We start from the raw sequence: 22,675 nt of genomic DNA, 5'->3' as shown, positions 1-22,675 counted from the left end.
ACTATTAGCATCGTGGGAGCAAATAATTCTGACCCTCATAATTTTTGGTTTCTGTGAAATAATTTTGTTCCTGTGTGGAAAATAAAAGTAGGATGTTTGGAAGTGCTGTGTTTCAAAATTCCATTAAAAATGATTACAAGGGGAAAAAATAATCCTGCCCTTATCTATTAATAATATGAGTTCTTCAGTACAATAACAATAATATTAATTCTTAGCACAAAGGCATGACATGACATGCTCATATGTCATGTGACTGGAAATAACTACAGTTTATCTCTGTGATCCTGTCTTCTTCTGTCTTTAAAAACAGCACTAGGTATTGTATAGTATTGTATATAGTATAGCCTGGGACCTTTAACAGCCACTGCCAGAAGGAAATGTTGTATCAGCGATATTCTCCACTCAATCATCAGTTGATCAAGTTGTTAAAAAAAAGTCTGGATTGAAGTGTTTTAGCTCCCTATGTTTGAAAACAACAAAACGATTTCCTTTACCAATCAACGAGACACACGGACTATCACATGACACCGTGATCTCAGCCCTTAGTTTGCATTTCCATTAAATATCTCGGTGGATGTTTGTACAGCAAACCCACACGTTTTATTCTTTTCAGTTCACAGTGCTCTGGTTCCCTCCTATATACAGATGATGATACGGTGCCTCCCAAAGAAACCACATCTTGCTTCTCATTTCAATAATTACAGACCAGCAGCTCTTGAAAACTGCAGTTCTCTGAGGTTTTTGGACAGGCTCACTTTACACGAGTATTAAAGTGAAATCTTCTTCTCTGTAATTACAAACATAACTTGCGATACAAGTTTAGAAAATCGTGGCAAATAAAACACTTCACACAGTATATTAAGACTGAAAGCACTGCCTTCTGGGTGGCATTGCTTAGCTACTGAATTTCAGATTTTGCTCATATTAGTCTGAGCTCATTTTAACTTCATTTTAGCAAATCTTTTGTTGGTTATTTTAAATGCATTTAAATAATTATCAAGAACCAGAAACACTTCTGAGTGCCAATACGAGCCAATCGGAACAGGTAGTGAACACTCTCGTATGAGCTCTTGCATTTGCTAAGGTATAACGACAGACACTCACTTGGCAGAGACTTTTTGGCTTTCCCAGAATCTGGACTCTTTCACTTTGAACCATGGAAAGGTTCGGTCCATTTGCTGAAACAGAGAATGAATTCCATTAACGTTACACATCAGCCTACTCAAGCACTTGTGCAGACCTGCATTTGGAAGCGATCGTGAATGTCGTTGGCGCAGCTTTAACTCGATTAGGACAATTAACCTGTAACTGATGAAGGAAGAAGAAAACGCTTCTCACAATGTCTACGTAAACGTGTGTTTCGCTGTTGTCATTTAACCTCATTTATGCTTGCTGTGTTTCCAGCCGTGCCATGAGACTTGAGCTGATCTGAACTTCTTACCCGGATGAAAAAGGACTTGACCATGCTGTTGGCTTTCCTGCTCTCAGGTTGGCCTCCGTCACTGTTGATGGCTGTCTGAATGATTCGCACGATGTCATCGCTAAACTCCAGCTGGGAGAGAAATGATGAACACAAATGGCACACAATTAAGCTAATGAACATTGGTGGAAAGGACATTATCTCAGCCATCTGTGTTAATTTCCCATTACACAGCACAGGTCTGACCAGGGAGTCAAGATGCGGCTACACATACCAGATTAAAATCAAATATCAAACATGCTCTAAAGTAGGGCTGGGCTATATCATACCGTTCACGGTATGATGACACATGATGAGTAATTTTGGGCAACGATAGGAAAATGAAATATCGCGATAGAATATGGGTAAAATGCGCTTGCGCAGTGCCTATGTTTACATACGCACATGGCGGCGACGCAGAATGAGAAGAGCAAAAGTGGATCGTTAAATGAAACGGATGAACCAGAATTGGTTTGTAAAAATGCTGCAGCTTCAGTGGTGTGGAACTGGTTTAGCTTTCAACCGTCAGATACACATCAAAGCACTATTTTTGGTAGAGCATGCTAGCGAGCCGTCGTTATTACCGTGTTGTTTGGAAAATACGGCACACTTAAAATCAATCCTTTTATTTTTCTGAAAATCGACAGTGCCCCTTATAATCCCGTGTGCCTTATGTATGAATTCTGGTTGTGTTTACTGACCTCGAAACGATTTTATGTCTTATGGCTCGAAAATCTGTCAAATCTTTTAGTACGACTTTGCTAAGCTACAAAACTGCACCGCTTCATGGATTGTCGGAGCATTACGGCTATTGTAGGCAGGAGCCTCGCGGAGTGATACGTACTGTGCTTCGTCATAATATTACCGTATTGTGTGTGTATAACCTCTTTTTAAGTTTTGTGGATGTTATACATGGTTATGCTGAGGACATGTCGGCCAGTTTCCACTGGAAATGCATTTTGGTTAAACTGTCAGCAAGGAAATTGCACTGTTACATTTTTATATAACTTTAATGCACATAAAAACAGCTGCTTGTTTAAGTGAAAATACATTGATGGGGTTTTTTGCACTAATAAAGTTGTGGAGTTGTAAAGCATTTTGTCTAGTGTCAATTATATCGTCAGTTATATCGTTATCGCAATTTTTCAAATGTATATCGTGATAAATATTTTTGGTCATATCGCCCTGCTCTACTCTAAAGGCTGTGATTTAAAAAGAAAAAAAAAAAAGTACAATCTGCTTCAAGAGAGCTTGTGAGCTTTGTCATATGTTTAGAGAAAAAATATCTGTGGTTAGCCTGCACAGATCCTCGACTACGTGTTCTCTAGTTACAGAGACTGATGAATTGCTTTTCATTAAAATGCAGCAGACAACACACTTGTCATTCCAGTTTGTCAGCACGGCAGAGATACTGGAAAACAAATGGGCCCCTCAAAAAAGAAAAAAAAGAAAGAAAGAATGCACACTTACCAATGAATTGTACCGGCCTTGATCCATCTTTTTCTCAACAGACTCCAAATCTGGAGGGGAGTCGCTGGGAGGTGTGGGGGTTACTTCTGTCAGGACTGGAGGATCTGGGCCCTCCGGGGAACGACGGGATGGAAGACTCTCCTCCGTCTCTGGATTCAGCTCTGGTGGCTTCACCGCCTGCTCCAAAACCACAGAGTATAGCTCTGACTGATGTGGTAAAATAAGCTCAGGCTGTTTCTGGTCAAAATGTGCCTTTATCCATCAATATCCATCATAGCACCACGTGGTAAAAAAGTAAAACTCACAAAACTATAAAGTAATAAAGTAAAATAAAATCAGTGTTTCCCACACACAGACTTCTCTTAGCTGGCCATCAAGGTATATAAATACCTGCCTAAGTTTATTTGGTAACACAAATGTTGGTATTTTTTAAATTTCTACATGTTTAAGAGAGTTTAGCTGCGACTAACCAGAAAGGCCCTTATTAAATTTACTTGGCAGTTCTCGACTTCACAGAGGCGACCTCAAATTTATTTCTCACAAAGAAACTGGAAAATGAAAAATGTGCAGAGGAAATCCTTAAAAATGGCAGTCTGCAGAACCTAAATCTGTGGGAAACACACTGCAAATGATGCTATAATATAAAAATCTGATCAGTGAAATGTTTGCAATATGGCAAAGACTCACATCGATTTGCAGGCGTGTATCTTACCTGTCTGTACCGTAGCAGGTGTGTGGATGTGCGTGAGTTGAGCAGTGCAGTGAGGACGTTGCGAATGCAGCCCTGAAGTTCCCTTTCCAACGCCGCCCTCCACTCAGGCGGGTGTCGTTCGGTACATTTGGTACATGTGTAGGCAACGCTCTCTGGCTTTGACAGCAGTTCATACATTTCATCTGCGACACAGCGAAACAGCAGGTCATTAGGTTTATTGTTTTTCTGCATGTCATCAGCGTGACAGCGCTCAGAGGGCGGCCTGTCAGTCATCTGCTCAGACACTGTCGAAGCACACAAGCTGCTACAAACTGATGAAGAACATACTGTCAATGTATTACTCGCTATGCAGCTTCTCACCTGTGAGATTCTCACACTTTGCATGAACCCAATGGTTGCAGCGGCCACACAGCATCATTTTGCTGTCATAATCATCATCGTCATAGCACTTATCACACAGTGGGCAGAAGTTCCCTGAGAGAGGAGATTAAAATTCATCAAGACCAATAAAATACTGCTTACATTCAAATGTTGTTGTATTTTTTTGTTATTGCTGGTGATACTGATCAGTCATCTACTGAGCTACCTGCTCACCTTTAGCAAAAAGTTTGGCACAATCGTGACACATGGAGAAATCATGTGACCACTGGGCATCCCAGGACTTCCCAGGTTTCGTGGTGCCGCAGCTCTTACAGCGCACACACTTGGCGCAAACCTGAAAATAAGAGGCACATAAACAACATCGTTACTACACGGTAGAAACTCGTAAGCATTCGTTTAAGGAGTGGAAAGTGTGTGAAAGTGACGCTGTAACAGGAGCAAAACGTTTTCCTAGACGCTGGCTGTGCGAGGTCACATCCATGTAAGTAGCACAATCTTGAGAAGAAGGAAACGTGTGAACTTGGGAGAGAAATGTGCGAGCATAATGCTATAGTTTGGTCACGCAGTCGTGCAACTGTGTTACATAAAGGTGAGAAAATGGTGAGGGTGTTTAAGAGAGGAGGAGGAGGAGGAGGAGGAGAGTGTGTGCATACCCAGATTCTCTTCTTCTTGGTGGGTCTGGTTGGGTAGTTGGGACCCAGGCACTCTGGGTGATAGCTGTTGTGGCACTTGTCGCACTCTAGCAGCTGCTGCTGCAGGGAGAGAGGTAGAAAAAGTGACAAGATGTTATTTGTATATCGAGTTAGGCAGCAGTAACATTTTCATCCCTAACAAATAGTTCTGCTCCCTGCAAATCAGCAACAAAGGCTTTGACCCATAATTGCAGTACTCGCCTTTACCACCAAGTGTCACGCTGAAATAAATGAATGGTAGATACAGCCATGCAGTATTTTTTAAAAGATGAACGGTGCTTCTTTTACACAGACGTCTTGCTCTAGTGCTCCCTCCAGTTTATAGCAGGGCACATTCATAGCGTGTGTAACGGATGGATAAACATCATTAACTAAGGCATTATGATGCAGCTTTAATGTGAGCTGTATAGTGCTCTTGTCGACAGCTGCTTAAGGGTTGAGCGCAGTTGAGTTTTTCTTGTTTTTTCTTTGAATAAACACAGTTATCCCATTTAAAGTTTTTCCAATATACAGTTAATGTGCTGCAGGACATTTTCATCACTGAGCTAGCAGGGATCCTAACCCAAAATGCGAATGACAAACATTTATTAATAATGACCAACAAGCTAGGCTGGAGGCTGCAGTTTGGGGAGGGCCTTACTGAGGATCAGCAGCAGCACCTGTGCCTGCAGGATACCCCCTGACACATCTGAGAGAGGCTAACAGAGAAAAAGGGGAGTGATGGTGGAGCATTTATAGCCGTAAGAGCGGGAGGAGAGTGTTTGAGATGTTCCTGAAGCTCCTAAAATTTAGATAAATTATCAACAATTACAAGTTGCAAATAGTCAAAGTTTTATGATCATCCAGCACTTGATGTGCTATTTCTGCAGCGGCCTGATTTGCCCGTAACTTCGCCAGCTGAGATTTAAGTTAAGCCACACTCAGTGGTGGAATCGGAATGCCAGAGACCTACTGCTTAGAGGCAGCTCCTTGGTCAGAGACGAAAGCCAGTCAAAATAACGATTTACTTTACGCTCGCTAGATTTAAAGATCCAGCTCCAAAGAATCTTTTTCTTTAGCCTTACTTTCTGCTTTCCCCACTAAATGGGCAGTAACCAACAATTTCACATATCTTGCAAACATGTACAGCTGTTTGACTGCCTTTCTTCCACCTGATGTGTTCATTCATATTTCTAAACCCACAACCATACAAGGCTCACACCATGCACATTTTACACATGGCTTCAGTTAAATGATAAAAACATGGCAGGAATCCAAGAAGCTGATTAAGTGCTGTCTGCTGGCTAGACTAGCAAGCATCTTTCTAGGGAAGATTCTCCAGTCTTCACACACTGTCAGTCTGAACCAAGCTTCCGTGAGCGGCTTTAAAATATACAGAACTGTATCGAATGGCTTACTTTAGTTTTCTGGTGCTGGCGCCCACAGGCCTGGCAGTATCGGCATCGTCGACAACACCAGTTCTCAAACTGCTCCTGGAGAGGGCGCTCCGATTCCCCCAGGCAAAAGAGATGGAACGGTTCACAGCATACCTGGCAGAAGACAAACTACATGCAGAGAGAGAGAGAGAGAGGAAGACGTGTTTGAATATAAGCTCAGCTTCTGCGTGGATGAAAGGAAGCTCAAAGGGGGGAGGGAAAAAAAGAAAATCAAGATGATTTTTACCTCCGCATTTCCACTGCTTGCACACAAAAAGCAGAGCACCCTGGGTGTGATAGGCACAGAGGTGAGCAGGCTGAGGCCACCAGCCTCCCACACCTTCTCCACATCATGGTTCCTTTTGAAATCCACTCTGATACGATGCACTCCGTCGCAGGGTGCTCTAGAATTCACCTGGCCCCTAGTCGAGGGAGTGCTCTGCGAGTTTAAAGTACTGCTGCTCGGGGGTTTAGTGGTCAGAGGCTTCACAAGAGGGGGTGACCAAAAAAACAAAAACAGTGTTTGACAAATGCTTATGGCAAAAGTTTTGATGGACATCTTATACAAGTAAAACTTTATTACCTTGTCTTTTGGTTTGTGTCTAGTAGAAACGGGAACAGAGCGAGAAGTTGGCTTCTTTAACTGTTTTGATTCAGCTATTAAAAAAAAGAAGAAAAAAGCGATGATATTAAAATAAGAACAAGGTAAAAATAAAAATGCCGTTTATTGGGAAAAGGTATGGCTATTTACTTACCTGTATCTGAAACTAGTGTAGCTGAGCTCTGCTGTTGCGCTGAAAGCTGCTGCTGCAGCGGCTGTGTTTTTTTCTTGGGTTCATTTGGCGAAATCTTGGGTGAAGCATCCTTTTTTGAACATGCCTGACTGGTAAGTGTCCGTTGCTGCTGCTGTTGTGATGACGGCTGAGACTGCGTAGACTGAGAGGGGGAATTTTGTGCAGAAGATGACGATGAAGAGGAGGAAGAGGAGGAGGAGGAAGAAGAAGATGATGAGGAGGAGGAAGAAGACGATGAAGTGGAAGAAGATGACGTGGAGGTGGAAGCCGGTACAGGTTGCTGTGGCTTGTGCCCCTTTTTACCGGGGGCACCGCTTGGGGCCGTGAGCTGCTTGGGTTCTGACATCGGTGCGGGAGACTGAGCCTGGGCTGTGGACGCGGCGGAGGCCTGAGGGGGATCGGCTGGGGCAGGGGAGGATGCGAGGGCTGGCGATGATTGCTTGGATAATGGCTGTCTTGACTTCTCCTCTCCCTGCCTTAGAGGAGGAGGAGGAGGAGGGCTCTTTTTAAGGGGAGGTTCCTCTTTTGCTGGAGCAGGAATGGGTTTGGGGCCAGAGTCCGAGTTTGGTCCTTTCACCGGATTGAGGCTCTCTTTCTTTTCCGGTGGCCTCTTTTTCTTGTCCTTCTTGCCTTTACCTTGCTTTTGAAGAATCTTTGAGGGCATCCACTGTAAGTTCTGACACTTTCTCATCCTGAAAAGGAGATTCACAAAATTTTAGCTTCCATCCTGCCTTTAATTCCCACCACAATGACGATGTCTTTGATGCATCTATACTTCTACCATCAACTGTTCGTGCTGGATGTTGATCTAATGAATCTTGTTAGTTACAGTTACAGAAAAGGAGGAAGAAGAAGACATTTTAAGACCGACTCTGACTCTATAAGTGTATTGTCTAAGCTTTGAAAACAAACCAAAAAGATGTATTCACTGGCAAATACCTCCCACTTCATCAGCATAATGAACGAGCTGGATACAGTAACAGCCCATTATATTTTGTCACATAGCATAGTTACATTTCCAAGAACGTGCATGTCAAGCTGCTGACTTCAAGTCAGGAATAATACTCACTTGCAGCATTGCTTTTTAATGTTTCGCCCTCCAAACTTAGGCTTATCCAGACAGTTGGTACATTCACCGCAGTCTTCTGGAACCTGGCAGCCTGAGCACTGGCCACAGCGCCGCGACCGTCGGCCCTTTTTAGGAGGAGCTTCTTGAACGGCCTTTTGCCGGGTCTCCCGTGGCTTTATGGGAGGGGACTGAGGCTCTGCCTCTTCTGAGCCCGCAACTGAAGACTTGTCTGTAAAAAAATCCAAAAAAGGAGGATTTCATTATTACTGACACACAGTTTAACACAGAGAGAGTCATAAAATAGCACTATTAAGAAGGCAAAGATGAAGAAATTTACAATATTGATAAATAAATTATTTTTTTAAACAAATGAATGAATCTTAAATTCTGGCTTATTTTAAAATAAATCAATAACAACTTATTTTTTAGCCACTTTGTCTTTAACCTAATTCCCGACCATCACTATTAGGTCATCTCGCCTCAAAAGTTCGCATGTAACAACATGACATGAGACCAGTCAAAATAACAGGGACAGGGCAGCCAAACGCTTCTCACTCCATCACCACTCCACTGTGTACTTGTGTGCCCATCAATGATTGAATTTCTCTTCTCCTGTGATTAGCCTGTCATCATTGTGTGCTCCAAACTGTTTCAGGACTTCATTCATGACACAACATTTGTGCCATGAATAAAAAACCATTTAGCTCACGCTGCTCTGCAGTATTAGAAGTGTACACATGTCACAGTCCCAATTAAGACCCCGCCCAGAATAGCCAAGTCTTGCACAAGCTGAACTATTCTCTGTACCTTTTTTTAAAAATTAAAACGGTTAAAGATTACCATGAAGTTTACCATTTAAAACAACTAAGCAATAATATCATCCACACCAAAGAGTGTTGATTTTTGCACTTTATAGACAATTCAGTAAACTTCAAGTATGCAGGTGTGTCTCACCATCATTCCCCATGGAAGATAGGATCTTCTCTCTCTCCTCCCAGGGCAAGGCACTAAGTGTGGGCATGTCATCAGGGAACACCGCCCGGTTACGGCCAAGAGCCACAGCTGCACGACGGCATACATGCTTGATGCGCGGTCCACGGACTGATGCCTCCGACGAATCACTCTCTTGACCCTGCAGACCACCGCAAAAAGTGCACCGAATACTCATAAAGAGCATCATGATAACAAATATGCAAGACAATCCTACAAATGCACAAACTTGCAATGCAAAAAGACAGCATGTTCAGCTTATTGTTAGATGTTAGTTACGTTAGATGTGAACAATCTGACCAGTGTGCAGGTGAAGATTAAGAAGATGTGGAAACAAGGCGTGTCCTTAAAAACCCAATTGACATATTAACAGCAAAAAATAAAAACAGATGAAGATTCTGCATAAAGGACTTTCATAAGCAAAGCTACTGCTGTTTTGTGCATAATGCATTAAGCGAGGAGAATTCCCCTTAAGTAACACCCTCCATGGGACTTTCCTCCTATCAAGTTTCAGTCTGAGTACAAACTCAGGTTTCTATTTATAGCAAACATTCATAGCATTATGTCAAACTCATTTGCTTGTGACTATACGATTTAAATGAGAAAACCAGACAGTCTTTTTGTTGAGACTCTATGAGGGCGACGCATGAACATGAAACTGACCTGGACCTTTGCCTGATCTGTAGGTTTTAGCTTGTTCTTCTTTATCTCAAAGAGCTGGGCTTTGGCCTTCTTCAGTAGTCCAACTACCCGCTTGTCAGTCACAGGGTGTTTCTCTGAATTTGATAAAATTTTTCCAATAGAGGAAACAGGAAGCTGTTGTCTGCTGGGATGCACTGGGAGGCTTGGTGTATTTTGGCTGGGAGTACTTCTTTTCTCTTTCTCTTTTTCCCCATCCTCCATCTCTGCTCCCTTCTCAGAGAGCCTGCCTTTCTTAGGCAGACGTCCTTTAGTAAAGGACACAGGACCAGTGGAAGGTGGCACATCTGAGGAAGCGGTGTCAGAAACCGTGTCAGCTGATGTTGATTTCTTTCTCCCCGGAGCCTTTTTTGGAGCAAGACCATCAGAGTCCCTCCCATCTACAGTAAACAGACTAGAAGGTGCATTAGGGGAGCCATCTGGCGTAGAAACCCGACTTCTTTTCTCCAAATCCTTCTTCCCTTCTCTCTTATTCTCCTTCTCCTTCTCACGATTTTTCTCAGAATCTCTCTCTTTTTCCTTCTGAGCAGGTTCCTGGGGAGTGGACAAACATTTTTCTTTACCTCCCTTCCCAGCTCCTCGCCCTGTGTCTTGGCCACTGGGAGGAAAGAGAGGGAAAAGTGGGGAAGAACCGGATGATGCAGCTGACATGGGAGGTGGGTTTCCAGTGGCCCCTCTTCGATTATCGGGTGTTCCTTGTGAGGCCAGTATACCGTGTGATACCGTGGAGAAAGTGTTGAAAGGAGCAGAAGTTAAGGCACTAGTGGCTAGTGGGCTTGCAGACACCCCTGGCAAAGAGCTGGGGTTACTACTGGAGGCAGAGCCTGGCAGCACAGATATCTCTGAGGCCCCTTTCCCCATGGACATCTGGCCTCCTATTTGGCTGCTGCGTCTGGTCATCGAGTGGGATGGAGACCGTGGATGGCCACGCAGTGTTCCCGGAACCGGCCGTCTCCTACGCCGCTGGGTTCTGGTGGAGCTGGGTGGCGTCTGGTGTGGGGAGATTGATCCAGGGCTGCTCCCCGAAGATGACTGCAGGGTAACTGACTCAAATATCCGAGAGTGAGCCTCACTGGGTGTAAAGCGTGGAGCACGAAGCAACGGGCTGCGCTTTTGAAGTGGTGAGTCAAAGCGGGATGATGGGGGGTGCTGGTGGTGAGCGTGGGGATGAAGAGGGGCAAACAGACGAGTCCCACTTCCCGCTCCGGTGACCGGTGCTGGAAATGCAACCGGAGCAGCTCCCCCTGCCCCACCAACACCCAGCCCGACGTCTTCAGGTGTGAGAGGTGGAGGACGGAAGTTGTCAAATACCGGCTTGCGTATAAGGCCCTCCTTGGCATATTTAGCAGAGGAAAAGTACTGCTGTTTCGGGTGGGACAGGGATGTCCATCGGAAGGTGGGCTCTCTCAGAATTGAGCGACTTCTTTTGTCTGACAAGCTGGGCAGCACTGATGGTCCAGGGAGGAATGGTGGGATGGGGTGAGGCATCCAAGACGACTGGGGGTGGTGTTCACTAATAGCAGCTGTACCAGTGGAGGTTGACTGGGGAGGCTGTGGAGGGGTGAGGAGAGGGGGAGGTGAAGAAGACGAAGAAGCTGTGGATGAAGCTTGCTGGGAATTTACAAGTGCAGAGGAGGACATCAGCACTCCTGTTGGTGGGCTGATGATTGGCTTTTTCATCCCAGTGGTGAGCGTCTCTCTTCCCCTCTGTTTCTGACCCCCCTGGCTGACCCCCTGCCGTCTCCGGCCTCGTTGATTCCTCTCTGCCAGCACATGCTCTGCCTCCGGTTCAGAGGGAGGAGACGCAGGCTGTGAGGTGTGTAGCAGGTTGGCCTCCCTCTCTCCCTGTGAGGACGGAGAATGATCCTCTGGCTCTGACAAAGCCTGCGTGGCCTCCGAAGCCTGGGAGTTGCACGATGAGTCATCCAAGCTCGGGCTGCTGGACCTGGAAGACTCTGCAGAAGAGAGTTGTGAGGAATGCTGTGACACAGCACTTGAGCCGCAAGATGGCGCGCTACTGCTGAATCTCCCATTGGCTGTGTTGCTGTTGCTGCTATTCAGAAGACCGGCAGCTGTTGATGGAACAGAGGGAACAGGGGCAGGAGATGAAGGAGGCGGGAGAGAGTCAGTCGGGGCAGTGGTACCAGCGCTAGTAACAGCAGATGTAGAGGAGACAAGCACAGGAGAAGGGGATGAGGAAATGGTGCAGGCAGGTTGGGCAGAAGTGGAGACAGATGAAGGGGCTGTGTCTAAGCGGGGTATCTTTGTATGGGGTGCTGGGGTTCCAAAACTCCCCTCATCTTCAATGAAGCGCTTGGGTGTTTTGATGATGCGAAGGGAGACGGTGCTGACCACGGGCATGATGAACTGCCTGATGTTCTTCAGCGGGGTCTTCCTGATGCCAGCTTCAATGGCTCCTCCCCCACTACCCCCAATGGCTACAGCTTCTTTCTCCAGTCGCTTCTGTGCTCCTTTCTTAGCACGTTCCAGCAGCTGTTTGGCGATGGTAGCATCAGGGCGCTTACACGGGGGGACGATTCTGACTGGCTTTCTGTGTCGAGGGCTTTTTCTGAGGCCCACCGCTCTGCCTGGCTTGGAGGGAAGTGGGGAGGCAGGTGGATTGGAAGAGTCTTGGTCCCCAGTGCCATCCACACTCCTTAGCATGGGCTGCTGAGGTGTGTGTGGTTCTGCGGCCCCACCTCTGATCCTGAACGTTTTATGTTTCCCTTCCCCACATTCAATGGAGGTAGACAGCTGGGCAGCAGCAGCAGCTGCTGCTTCAGCTTTGAGCCTCTCAGCTGATGGTGGTCGCCCACGTCTGCGTCGGGGAACACCGGGCAAAGTCTTGAGGCGTGACTTCAGAGGGGTGAGCTTGGTCTCTGTCAGCCTCTTCAGGTTGGTAACTTTGGATTCACCCCGTCCACCTTTGGAAAACCTCGCCTCAGTATCATGTGGCTGAGTAGAGCCCACTGCCACCTTCTTGCCACCCTTTCTGTCCTTGTCCTCCTCTGTGTCCAGCTCAAACCCAACCTGCCTGGTGTCCTCCCCTGCTGCATGGCTTCCCGTAGTCCAAGCTTTCTTGCTACTTGAAGAAGGGGGTCGGCCTCTTCTCTTTTCTCCGGTCCCAGGTGGCCTCCCAGGTAGCCTTTTCACCCTTTCAGCTGGTCTTTCAGGTCCCTCAGGTTTGTCCTGTTTTGGGGAGGGAAAGGATGATGGGGAAGATAGACTTGCAGCAATTTTCTGGGCGGACAGGACCCGTGGCGGGCGCCCTCTTGGCTTCTTCTCCTGTATAGGTGGTCCTGCTGATAAAACCAGAAAAACAAATAAATAACCAGGCACAAACAGCAACACCTATAGAAAAATTGTACAGGTAGAGTCATCTCAAACTGACTATAAAGTCCCTGGTAGCCAAGACGAGTTAAAATTTTACCTGAGGAAGTTGTTGAAGGGCTCTGTACTCGCTTCTGTTCAACAACCGGTCCAAATCCTTCAAATGCTTCTTCCTACAACACAAGAAAGGGAAAAAGATGAGTTGCCTGTGATCACACCATTTTGTAATGCTAAAATACAGGAACAGACCATATTTAGAGCATTAATCATAGTACATAACAGTGAGATGGCCTAGATGAGCAACACTTGAGTCATTATTGAATAGTAATAATAATAGAATGCATTTATACAGCGCTTTTCGGGACCCCTCACTCTCACATTCATACACTGGTGAAGGCAAGCTACAGTTGTAGCCACAGCTGCCCTGGGGCAGACTGACAGAGGCGAGGCTGCCATATCGCGCCATCGGCCCCTCTGGCCATCACCAGTAGGCGGTAGGTGAAGTGTCTTGCCCAAGGACACAACGACCGAGACTGTCCGAACCGGGGCTCGAACCGGCAACCTTCCGATTACAAGATGAACACACAACTCTTGAGCCACGATCGCCCGAAGACAGACTACTCTAGCTTACTCTGGTGCTCTCATATTTTTCTGGTTTTTGGAATAGCATGCCTAACGTTTGAGAAGACTCAAACCACCACAGACGTCTAAATCTTACTGGGTGACTAACACATAGCAATGTACTCCTGCTCCTTGAGTTACAGCACTTACACAGGCAGACAGAGCAAAGAGGCACAAAAGACAATGAGGCCTGAAGTGCAGAGCAAATACACATTAGTGGCATCTTTTCAACAAGAGGAGCAAAAATGTAAAGTGTGGCTTTAAGGCTGAGCCAGAGCAGTCTGAGCTTTGGATTCACTTAGATACATCTGTGCCTTTAGCTGAATTCAGACACTGAATCATGGTCACATGTTAAAAAATATATCAGTTTAGGCAATTTTAGCATGAAACTTTGATATGTTTCACCATAAAACATTTCATCCATGGTTAATAACTGCCAAATGATGTGACTTTAATTACTCAGTAATATTGAATTAATTTCAATATTTTGGGAAATTATGTAAGCTCCACTCTGGCATAGTAAATGTATCCTTCCTCTCATGTCTCAATGTACCCTTGAGAAGTGCAACAGAAAAGAAAAAATCCCTCAGTGATGATTAGCATCTTTGGGCTCCTCTGTGTGCTACTACTTCTTACAATCAATGTGCTTAAGAGTGGAGGTGAGTGTGTCATTTCGTCATGTTTATTTATAGCAGCACGTGGGGATGCAATAAAGGTCTCGCTGGCCCAGTTTGTAGAGCAGCTGCGATCTAAGTGTAAGTGCAAAATTACATGCAAACTGCTTTGCACCATTTAAGAGTTACACACGCTGCATGTGGCTGAGACGCACGACAAACTGTAGGATCTAATTAGAAAGCATAAGAAGCATTAATGTGTGCTCAAATGCCGGTTTTCAGCTGTTCCACATATAAACAAACAACAATAACAGACATCAATACCGCTGTTTTTCCTGGCCTGCAGTATTTATCTAAGCATCCCACTCTGCTCATGGTGCATTCAAGCTTTTCTTTTTCCTCCCCTTTTTTATGCTTCGCTCTGTTTGTATTTCACCCTCTTCTCACGGTAATTGTAGCATCCTCCTCTCTGAGCAAACTGGTGCTCTGGGTTGGTGTTTGTTGCAGAGCGGAGCGGGGGGGGGGGGGAGTACCGATGGACAGCACTGAGTCGCTGTGATAATGTGAGCAGTCAATGACATTACAGCGTACTTTGCCAGAGGCAAGTGCGTAGGGCAGGCAGCACAGACGCATGTACCTGCACTCACTCACTCACTCACTCACTCACTCCCACATTCACTCACACACTCACACACACACACCCTTGTGATCATGTACTAATTCTGTCAGCCAAACATACACAGTTTGGTGGGCGGGGTGGGGGGTGGGGGATAGCACACCCCCCTGCATGAGCTGCACATCAAGATGTAAACAAGCAGAACACAGGAGTGAAAATGGGGGGAGGGGAGCAAAGACAAGGCAAACCAGCAAGCTCGACGAGCTAAAGGAGGAGGGTCGTGGGAGGAGGGAGAGGAGGAGAGAAAAGAGACAAGGAAGCAGCATCTTGACCACATGCACCATCAACAACGGAGGGAGCGCACCGCTCTCTTGGGAGCAGTGAGGATGAAAGGGGATGAGGTTTTGAACATGCTCGTGCAGAAGCTTGCTAAATCCCAATCTAAACATGCCTCCCACACACAAGACAAGACTCCCCTTTCCTCCCCCCGCCACTCTTAATCTTGCTTGCTCTCTGCCATGCTTCCTAACGCACATTCAGTCAGTCAGTCACTCATTGCTAGCTCGCGCCCACTGACTGACAAGCACTGAGCAGCAGCGCGTGGAACATGCAGCTCACCATGAGCTCAATAGCAGTGCAGGCACAGGGAGGTAACTTCAAGAAGTAAACAAACACCGTAGTATACTACTGAGGTGAAGTGTTTTGTACTACGTTGTCGTGCGACGTGCAAGTGATGAAAGGGGTTACTGGAAAGACCAGAGTTTGTCTTTTTTGTTGTTGTTTTTTTCCCCCTTCCCCTTTATCTCTTAAGCTGAAGAGCACCCTTCATCTTTGCTCGCTTTTGCCGTCGCTCTCACCGTGTGAAATCCTGAGCAGTTTTACTTCCCTGCTGGTCTGTCATTTTTCATCTTACTGATCAATGCATACATGAGTTAAGTGATATAAATTACTTAAAGCTGGAGCAAGGGAAACCAATCTGATTCATGACAGAAGCATCATTAATTTTGTCAGGACGTGCAAGGGACTGTCCCTGACAGGTGTGAAACAGATAGGAATTGGGTTGGAGGTTTATTTCTCTGTATCACTCTGACAGAGCTTTTTGCACTTTGACAAAGCTAATGGGACTTTCACCGCCTTATAAGACAGCATTTAGGAGAAATCAAACTGACTACAGATGACGGGCTGCAGATGATGGATCTGTTTCTAAGGCAGGGTATAAACCCAGCTTTGATCTACAAAACGTATTCCTTGCTAAACAGGTGGGTTTCCAAACGGCATCTCTCTGGTTTTTTTGGATAGGTTTCTTAAATTCCAGATTTAGCAAAACAAGAGCAATTCTAACCACCTACTGTAAGTTAGCCCTTGCTAACCAAAGTTACACTTTTAGGCAGGCGGAACAGCAAAAGCAGACAAAATAATAGAAGCAGAATATGTATAGAAAAAAGTAAAAAAATCTTACTGTGATTTGTCAGCATGTTCCCTAATGATTTACTGACTTTACTTTACAATGAATATTTAAATTCAGTGGAGAAAGTAAGGAAGAGATGTACAACGCTTCATAAAGAAGGCTGGGAGGTGCTGAGAAGGGTTCATTTCCCACCTGAAACTAGAATCTGCAGCAAACCTTTGCAAGCTTTAACCATGGCCACAACTTTTCCCTTTTATTGTTTGTCTCACCTTTTTCAAGTGAATTACCACTATGACTAGATATCAACTCTAAACCCCTACCCAGCACTAATAGTGGTCGTGCATGATTTGCAGTAAAAACAAATCATGTTGTTTTTTTGGGGGGTTTTTTTATCTCATGCTGAGCTTCAGGCCAGCCCCTCAGTTCACTCTCTTCCTGAAAGAAGTTTTTTTTTTTAAGATCATTTCTCTTTCAAGCAAATTTCTTCTACCTGGCTCTGCATCATAAACAGAATTGCTGGAGGAGTCTGCTGCGCCTGAGATGACTATATTAAGGGTATCCCCCTATCTATATCAAACAGAGCCAAGAGTAGAAAAAAAAGTGAGTGTAAGTGAGTATTTGAGTCAGAGGGATTATTTGCACATGTGCTGAAATCCTTACTTTTACCATGTTTAATATGAGCATCCGCCACTGTTGCAATATATATGGCAGAAAATAAAATAAGGCCATTTTTAAGTTAAAAAAACTTTTTCGTAATAAACTTCTCTCACTCATACTAAAAACACTTTAGTTCACAGCTGATATTTCTGCTTTAAAACGCGCCAGTCATTTAATGAGCACGGTTGGCTGTAATGTTAAATATACCTGATGGGCAGTAAAAAAGTTTACAACAAGCAAACAACTGCTGTCACAAGTGACGATTCACAGGTCAGTAACAAACACATTAGCATACTCTGCAGCTACCCAAACACCTACCACATCAAGATCTTACCGGAAAACCTAACCGCTACTCATATAATCAGTCGCAGTTTCATGACAGCTTATGACTTTTATGTGTTTTTCTATGTTTATGAAAGGTGCTGGCATCCCAGGGTCTTAATTTTCACTGATTTCTGCATGTAAGGCTGAACCTCCATCGACATTAGCAGCAACATGGAAAAGCACATAGTTTTATGTTAATGTGATATTCTATAATAGAGACTATTTTGATGCATTTACCTGGCAGTTACATACAAGTGTATTAAATGCAATAAGCTAAAGAAGAAAGTGGATAAAGAAGCAGTTGGACAAAACTAATTACTAGAACAAGGATTTAAGCCGGAAGCCAATGCCAGACACAGCTGCAGTGTGGAAAGGGCCTCAGTCAAAGGAGCTACCTTATTGATCCTCGCCTTACCCTGACTGCAAAAAACATTAAATTAAATAAAATAAAAAAAAATCACATACACTATTTGTGTGGAAATATCATCAAATTTACATAAGCTCCATTTAAACTCAGAAGTTACCCACTTTCAGACATCTGAACAAGTGATGAGGAGCAAAAGGAGGACAGGAAAGGGATGTCATATAGATTTATAGGTTTTCCAGGGTTATTCTGACGCTAATAGACACTCTATAGGAAGTCATTCTTCCCCGGTAGTCTAGAAAAAAAAAACATTTTGTTGACTCATTCCTGGAAGCTTTCCTTTAGATTTACGGCACAGACACCATGCTCTGCTCCTAGAAATGCAAACTGGCAATGAGCTCATAACCCTATATGTCTGTGATGACATATCTGTTCAAGAAGGTCTCAGCAGGGAAAGCAGTGACACTGCTCTGTGACCCTCCCTGTCAGCACTGAGCAAAAGGTGGGCATTTGTTTTTTCAAGTGTCCAAACACTAAGTGCAACTGCTTCACATTTGTTCAACAGCGTGCAGACCAAAACAAACACACTCCCGTGTTGGGGTACCTTGACTTTCCACACCTCACATGTGAGGAAACGAGGAAACTGTCAGTGGACAAAGGCAAACAGACTGATTGCTTGGGGAGGGGGGGGGGGCAGAGTGTTGTTCTCTACACAAACACACACAAACATAGTAACACTTGCACAGGCTGGCACACAAACACACATTCCCTCTGAACCATCTAAGGAGGCAGCTTGAATTAAAGTTTTAATCAAAATAAAGACAAAGCAGACACGCCTACTCCTGATTGCAATGAGGGACATAAAGTCTGAGGGACACCCCTACCACCACACACACACAAGCGCACGCACACGCACAAAGAGTAAGAAAGACGACACAATTGCCGCCTTTCTCCCAGTCAGGCAACTCTAAAAGCAGAGGTGAAAGCTCCTTGCCGCCCGCTGTAGCTGAATAAAGCTGTGGATGGGAGGGGTGGGAGGGTCTGTAACTAATTCTCCACCCAGCGTTATCCCATTGGGAGGTGGGTGGGGAGGGTTGCCCTGCACCCTTTGATATCCCTGCCTGCGCTCTTTCAGCCGCCGCACTTTGTGAGGGCTGGAATAAAAGCAGACACAAAGCTCTTGCTCCAATCCACACGATGTCTCGGGGATGGGTAAGAAGGGTCCAGGAGGAGGGGTGTGTGTATGGGTGGCGGTGGTCTTCTATTTAAATAGGCCAAACACCTGCTGGACCCAAGCGCCTTCCGCTCAAACACACCATTTCTTTCAAACCAGTGAGGCAAAGAGACATTTAGGTTGATACATCTATTGAGCTGTAGTTTTGTATGAATGATTAAACACTGGTAATTACATGAGAGTAAAGAGGAGGCAGCAGAAGGCAAGATGTAATGGACCAAGAACGAAAAAGAAAAAATTATGTTTAAAAAAAAAAAAAAGTCAGAACAGCATGACTTGGGTTAAGGCTGTATGGGTTTTAAAGTCACTTTTAGAAACAAAGATCAATGTGGACTACATTAGATTATTAAAAAAAAAAAAAAAGAACCAACAATTTGGCCAGATCAAGAAGATGAATTCCCAGCAGACATACAAAAGCTAATAAATGCCAAATTTGGACAGCAACAGCCAACAAGCACCCTTTTGAGCCACCCCAATAGGCTTAGTAATCCATTCCAAAGTGGCAGCTGTCAGAAGAAAAGTTCCTCTGCCTCTCAGACAGGGTGGTGTGTGTCTGAAGTGGATTTGGGTTTTTCTGCCTGGATGAAGGAAGGAGGGGCAGGAGAGTGTCCGGCTGGCGCTCTGTTCAGGGTCGCCCTGTGCACTCAGCAGGCTGCAGTGAGCCTGAACAATCCTGCCTAGATCTGGCCAGACAAGCACTACACTGATTCTCAATGAAATCACCATGCTGTGTCCACAACTTCCATAGGATTCAGGTTCCAAGGGGAATTAATGATCCAGTCTGTCTCCACGCATCCTAAACTAATGCTATAAACTGATACACAGAGCAGGAGGAACTGTTAATAAGTAAAGCCATTTCTTAATAATATAATGCTCTTGGGTAAGGCCCAAAATAGCATGCTTTCTTATCAGTTGGACAAAAATGGGAGAACTCTTTGCCTTAACCATTTCTGGACAACCTATGCTTACGTGCACAGTCACACCCCAAAAAATCACTATGCTGTGTCAGAAATCTTCATACAACTAAAGCTGCCCTAGGGTGTTACAGACAAATCTCTCTACACATACATTATCAGTGCTCCAAAGTAAAAAAGGGAGGGAGCGAAAAAGCTTAAAAAGCCATTTAAACACAAAATTAGTCAGTAAAGTTAGTGTTTCCATGGGCCATGTAACACTGATTTAGTACAAATGCACTCCAAAAGTAAATAAAGCAGTTTAGAGGATTTAATGGTCCAATCATGGACTCGCATATATTATTTCAGTTTAAAAAATAAATTAAACTTTCTCTTAAAATTTCAATAAACTATTATTAACTACTTTTCAATACTCCATAACCCCCTGCAGCTACATAATAATAAAATGTATTATATTGTCCAAAGGGAGATTCCAAATGTCAAATGTGAGAACAAAAATAATTTTTTTAAACTACAGCTAAACGTCTCAGGAGCAAACATGCACATACTGCTGTGCTTTAGTAAAAAACAAACAACAAATAAGTAGTGGTCCATGTTGAGACTGGATGGTGGTAAACATCCCCACACGGTGTACTCCCACTGCAATGAACGCATGCTGCTCATCATGAAGAAGGAAGATGGTAGTTCGCTAAGGCGAACACACCCCCACATCACAAGGTCCGTCAAGAAGGGGCTCGTTGTTATTGTAGCCAGCCCTGCATGCGCACTGTCACCAGCCACTGCTCTGATAAAACACGGCGAATTCACACACTAAACCTTATACACATATACACTCAATAACGGCCAAACGCCGTGTAGCTGTGTATCAGGCGTCATCTCAGAACATTATAAACCCGATATTATTTTGGTACTAGCTACGCACTGACTGTGCAGAGAAGGGGAAAACATGTCCACCTCCCATTTTCCTATGCATCAGCAATAGCCCCGATGGCTAGCGCGACGTAGTGCGTAGCATGGTAGCTGCCCTAGCTTAAAACTAAACAGCAATAGATCTGATTTCGTTTGGAGCATGAGCTCAGCCAAGTTTAGCTCCGATGCTTTAACCCGCTACGTTGCAATATGCTAATCGGGGAGGAACGCAGCAACCTCCCGGGCAAAACTGCAACTTTATAACGCCGCTCACGGAGAGGAGGAGAAGAATGGTGGTGTAGTTTTAGCTGTAAGATGTAGACAGCTAACGTGCGAGCTAACCGAGCAGCTACGTTGGGAGGTTGACACCTCACCTCAAACAGCCAGTCCTCGGAGCAAATACGAAGCTATTTAGCTGGCAAAGATAACCTTATAGAGAGCTGGGGCAAAGGTAAAGTGAATAAGGAGTAGCCGTTCTCGCTGGAGACAGACGCTAAGTTCACGTTAGCTAGTTAGAAACCACAATTGTGTACTCTCACCTCCTTCAAGTTGACATGTCTTGTTTTCAAACACATAACACGCTATCATGAAGCTACGGTGCTGTTACACCGCAGGGACGCCACCATTTATTAAAAACGTGTTTAAATGCTGGTTAGTTGCAGTGGGTTAACATTAAAGCTAATATGTTAACGGTAACTTTTACCGTGTTAGTGTTTATGATTTTGAAAGCAGGCATGAAGGCTTCATACCAGGCTAATAACAACTTGCTAACTAGTAATCCCACCTTAGTTACGCCATATACATTGGTCACCAAATAAACTAGTATCGCTGTTGTTTGTTACATGTACTGTATGTTGTAATAGCGTTGGAACACCGAGGTTTCTTCTGGCCGAGCTAGCGTTAGCACTGGTTCACCCAAAACTGAGTGGATGTAGCCCGTCCTCACACTCCTGCACTGAGGAGCAGAAAACTTTCTTTCCAGTAGAGCTGTGGAGACTAGATATCTATAAAATAATTTGGCGTTTTTTCTTGCTTCTAACTAAAGTTAACGCTGTAACGGGTTACTGTAGAGTTTAAGGCCACATAACCAACTCAAAGTTAACTGAGCATCTTGGCAATGACAAGTTTGCTCAGAGCCACACTAAGCGTCAGGGAGACGGAAAGATGGTCAACGTTTGGGTACAGTAACCGTTAGCTCCCTGCCTCACATGTAACCAGCGGTCCTCCGCGTGAACTCTGGCCCCGCAGCTGTCTTACCGATGCTCCCGGGTCATCCCCGTCCTTACCTCCGTGCTGCTAGAGTCGCTCGATTCCCCCAAAACATCCCGAAATTTCTGCAGGTTGCTCCCGATAACCGAAGAGACCTGTAGTGCAGCATCAAACCCGGGTCCGAGCCCAGCTGCATTAGGGTGGGCTCCCGAGACACTCCGCAAAGAGGCAGTAACCCTGATTCGGCCCGCTCTCCTCCCGGTACCGGAGTTGCTGCTCCCTCCGGGCCGAGCAGGGAACCGCCACCGACAGCTGTGCGCCATTTTACACTCTCTGCCTGTCTGCCCTGCGATCGGAGATACCTCAGTGGGCGGAACCCTTACCGAGCACTCCACATAAACAACCTCTACCAAGCGCAGCGTTCTCACTGGCCGAGAACATCGTTATGCATGTTGCGGGGCGGAACTGAAGAAACCCCGACAATGCATTTTCTCAGCGGCCCTATTGACTCTGCACGGCTGATTCCAAATCAGGTTCAGGGGCTTTGCCCGGGAAGGAGGTGCGTTTGAATCACCGAGGAGGAATAGACTGATATCTTACAGCATGTGTTGTTTCTTATACCAGATAAACAAGATAAAGCGATAAGTGCGTTTTTTTCCTTCTTTTTTGAGCTGCAGCCAAACCCAGAGATAACAAGATAAGATACTCACTGTAAACAATCTGGGTCACAGTGCGTGTGACTTGAAGCAGGAGACTAGCATGCCACAACATAATAAAGCTATTCGCTTCCATCA

The 22,675-nt window shown here is 45.0% G+C and overlaps 1 protein-coding gene across 4 annotated transcripts in view; it reads right to left on the bottom strand.

Moving 5' to 3' along the window:
* The window catches only part of kmt2a (lysine (K)-specific methyltransferase 2A), a 34,739-nt gene extending 12,464 nt beyond the window's left edge, over positions 1-22,275 (bottom strand). For 2 of the 4 annotated variants that reach the window (XM_086261507.1, XM_086261509.1), the window contains exons 1-16: positions 21,959-22,275; positions 13,112-13,184; positions 9,646-12,983; positions 8,947-9,124; positions 7,993-8,221; positions 6,885-7,615; positions 6,713-6,786; positions 6,377-6,613; positions 6,112-6,258; positions 4,676-4,774; positions 4,236-4,356; positions 4,002-4,115; positions 3,642-3,823; positions 2,930-3,106; positions 1,442-1,552; positions 1,105-1,178 (exon numbers count right to left, since the gene is read on the bottom strand). In XM_086261507.1, the coding sequence (XP_086117633.1) occupies positions 1,105-1,178; positions 1,442-1,552; positions 2,930-3,106; positions 3,642-3,823; positions 4,002-4,115; positions 4,236-4,356; positions 4,676-4,774; positions 6,112-6,258; positions 6,377-6,613; positions 6,713-6,786; positions 6,885-7,615; positions 7,993-8,221; positions 8,947-9,124; positions 9,646-12,983; positions 13,112-13,184; positions 21,959-22,204 (6,131 nt within the window). In that variant the 5' untranslated portion in view covers positions 22,205-22,275. Of the gene's footprint in view, positions 1-1,104; positions 1,179-1,441; positions 1,553-2,929; positions 3,107-3,641; positions 3,824-4,001; positions 4,116-4,235; positions 4,357-4,675; positions 4,775-6,111; positions 6,259-6,376; positions 6,787-6,884; positions 7,616-7,992; positions 8,222-8,946; positions 9,125-9,645; positions 12,984-13,111; positions 13,185-21,958 lie in introns of all 4 variants that reach the window. The other 2 variants (XM_086261508.1, XM_086261506.1) reach the window with 2 other exon arrangements.
* Positions 22,276-22,675: the final 400 nt, after the last annotated feature.

Source organism: Aulonocara sp. 'chitande type north' Nkhata Bay, linkage group LG14 (genome assembly GCF_057382095.1).
Source record: "Aulonocara sp. 'chitande type north' Nkhata Bay isolate Kocher_YH1m ecotype deep benthic linkage group LG14, A_spYH_male_GT1.1, whole genome shotgun sequence".
Lineage (NCBI taxonomy): Eukaryota > Metazoa > Chordata > Actinopteri > Cichliformes > Cichlidae > Aulonocara > Aulonocara sp. 'chitande type north' Nkhata Bay.
This window is presented reverse-complemented; position numbering and strand designations above follow the sequence as displayed.